The following is a 2,500-nucleotide window of genomic DNA, read 5'->3' as shown; positions in this document are numbered from 1 at the left end:
TGCATTTGGAGGGTTGAGGAAAAGAAGGCAAAGTTTGAAGGCAGGTCAATTGGCTTTCAAAGGGATACCCAGGACATTTTTGGTTAAAGTTATTTTAGCGCAAAATGTGCTCCAATATCCCATATGTTAGTAATAATAATGCATTTTATTTAAAGGCGCCTTTCAAAGCACCCAAGGTCGCCGTACAGGGTAAAAAACAAATACAATTACACACAGTAAAAACACAATATTACAGAGTTACACATAGGAGAGCAGTTATAATAAACTTAAAATTTAAGTGAATATGCCAGAATTAACAGATGTGTTTTGAGACGGAAACAAAGGTGGGGAGGTGGTCTATTGCACGGATGTCTTGAGGTGTGGAATTCCAGAGGCAGGGGGGCACAGCAGGAGAAGGCTCTGGGGGGGGGGGGGGCACAGCGGGAGAAGGCTCTGGATCCCATGGTAGTCAGACGGGAAGGGGGAGTGACACGTTGGAAGGAAGAGGAGGATCTGAGTGACCGAGAGGAAGTGTAGGACTGGAGAAGTTCTGTGAGATAAGGAGGGGCTAGGTTATGGAGGGCCTTGAAGGTGAGCAGTAATACTTTGTAGTCAGTGCGGGACTTAACAGGCAGCCAGTGGAGTTGGAGAACAGGAGTGCTGTGGTTGGTGGAGAACAGGAGTGATGTGGTTGGTGGAGAACAGGAGTGATGTGGTTGGTGGAGGGAGTTCTGGTGATAATGCGGGCGGCTGAGTTTTGGACCAGTTGGAGTTTATGGAGGTACTTGTGTGGGAGACCAATGAGGAGGGAGTTACAGTAATCCAGGCGGGATGTGACCAGGGCGTGAACAAGAGTAGCGGTGCTGGTAAGGTGTACGTGAGGGGTGGAGACGATTTATGTTGCGTAGGTGGAAGTAAGCAGACCGCGTGATGTTATTTAGTAGTAGCGTTGTAGTATTGTGGAGTTATTGAATTCGCTTTTTATTCCGTGCTTTGTGGGTCCCTGTTGACCTTTCCTCCCTCTCCTGGATCTCCGCCTTTTCCCTCATGACAACGTGGGGGGGAAAGGTTTCTGTGCTGGCCCTTCAGTTAACCCTTTCAGGTTTACCATTGTTTTGGAATGTTTTCTCAGAAATCTAACTTCTTTTCTAGAACTCCATAACTTCCAATTGACCTATCTCAAACCCTGCCCTCTTTTTTCTTGATCCTCCAATCGCAACCGTTGCTTTCCTCGGACAGTGATTGGAGGATCGAGACAAGAGGGCGGGGTGTGAGATAGGTCAATTGCCAAGTGACCATTTTGACGTCGTCATTTAGAATGTTCACTTCTCCAAATGTTAACAGGTGAGATTGCACACCTGAAAGGGTTAACTGAAGAAAGGACTCGTCAGCATAGACAAGAGTACCCAATGATTTGTAGGGCAGCTAAAGGATAAATATAGAAACTTGTTTTCTTATAATATGACAAATATGATGATTACATACTAAAGCATTTGAAAAATACCATCCTTTAGCCTTTCTTTGTCATATGTTTCTGAAGCCTCAACAATGACTAATGGGTCCAAATATCTCAAACGTAGTAGTGACTCTGCGATTCCCCCTCCCTGATTTTTCACTAGCCAAAAACTCCTCTTTGTCTGATAGTCCCTGTCTTCCTCCTGGACCTTTCTGTCTTCCTCCTGGACCTCTGTCTTTCTCCTGACCTCTCTGTCTTCCTCCTGGACCTCTCTGTCTTCCTCCGGGACCTCTGTATTCCTCCTGGACCTGTCTGTCTTCCTCCTAGACCTCTCTGTTCTCCTCTGTCGCTCCTTTCCTCCTCGCCTCAGGTACTGTAACGCAATACTAGAGGATTATTATCAAATTGACCTGTAACCACAGTACCGGGAACCGTGTATTTCATACTCTCTGTCTCTGCCTTTGTCTCTGTCTCTCTGTCTCTCTCTCTCTCTCTCTCTCTCTCTCTCTCTCTCTCTCTCTCTCTCTCTCTCTCTCTCTCTCTCTCTCTCTCTCTGTCTTTATCTTTCACCCTCTCTTTCCTCCATCTCTGCCTCTCTTTCTTATCTCTCACCCATCCCCTCTGTCTGTCTCTGCTCTCTCTCTCTCTCTCTCTCTCTCTCTCTCTCTCTCTCTCTCTCTCTCTCTCTCTCTCTCTCTCTCTCTCCTCTCTCTCTCTAGGACTTGAAGCCTGTTGACGTCACTAACAGAGGAGTCTATGGGAGACAAGTCCTCCCCAGCCAAGGTAATCACCACTTCACACACATGTTTACTTGCAGCCAATAGCATGAAGGAAGGTGACAGTATGAGAGAGTAGTCGAGGTGAATAGTGTTGTTGTCGGGGCCAACTGAAACCAAGATGAGACCAAGAACAAGTCCTAGATTTCTTTATAGTATTATTATTATTATTTTATTTTTAGATTTTTTTTATTATTCTTTCCAAAAGCAAAGAGGCCTAGATGCGTGGCTAACGCTAATGGCGCGCATACCAGCGAGGCTAACTCCCTAAGAAACGGCACAGAGGCAC

The 2,500-nt window shown here is 46.0% G+C and overlaps 1 protein-coding gene across 1 annotated transcript in view; it reads left to right on the top strand.

Annotated features, from left to right (window-relative positions):
* The window catches only part of LOC311248513 (caldesmon, smooth muscle-like), a gene marked incomplete at both ends in the record, with an annotated part of 24,005 nt that overhangs the window by 19,074 nt on the left and 2,431 nt on the right, over positions 1–2,500 (top strand). The window contains 3 exon segments of the mRNA XM_084339380.1: positions 2,155–2,176; positions 2,179–2,196; positions 2,199–2,218. Of these exon segments, the coding sequence (XP_084195506.1) occupies positions 2,155–2,176; positions 2,179–2,196; positions 2,199–2,218 (60 nt within the window).

Source organism: Notolepis coatsorum (genome assembly GCF_963971535.1).
Source record: "Notolepis coatsorum genome assembly, contig: SCAFFOLD_525, whole genome shotgun sequence".
In the NCBI taxonomy this organism is placed as follows: Eukaryota; Metazoa; Chordata; class Actinopteri; order Aulopiformes; family Paralepididae; genus Notolepis; species Notolepis coatsorum.
This window is presented reverse-complemented; position numbering and strand designations above follow the sequence as displayed.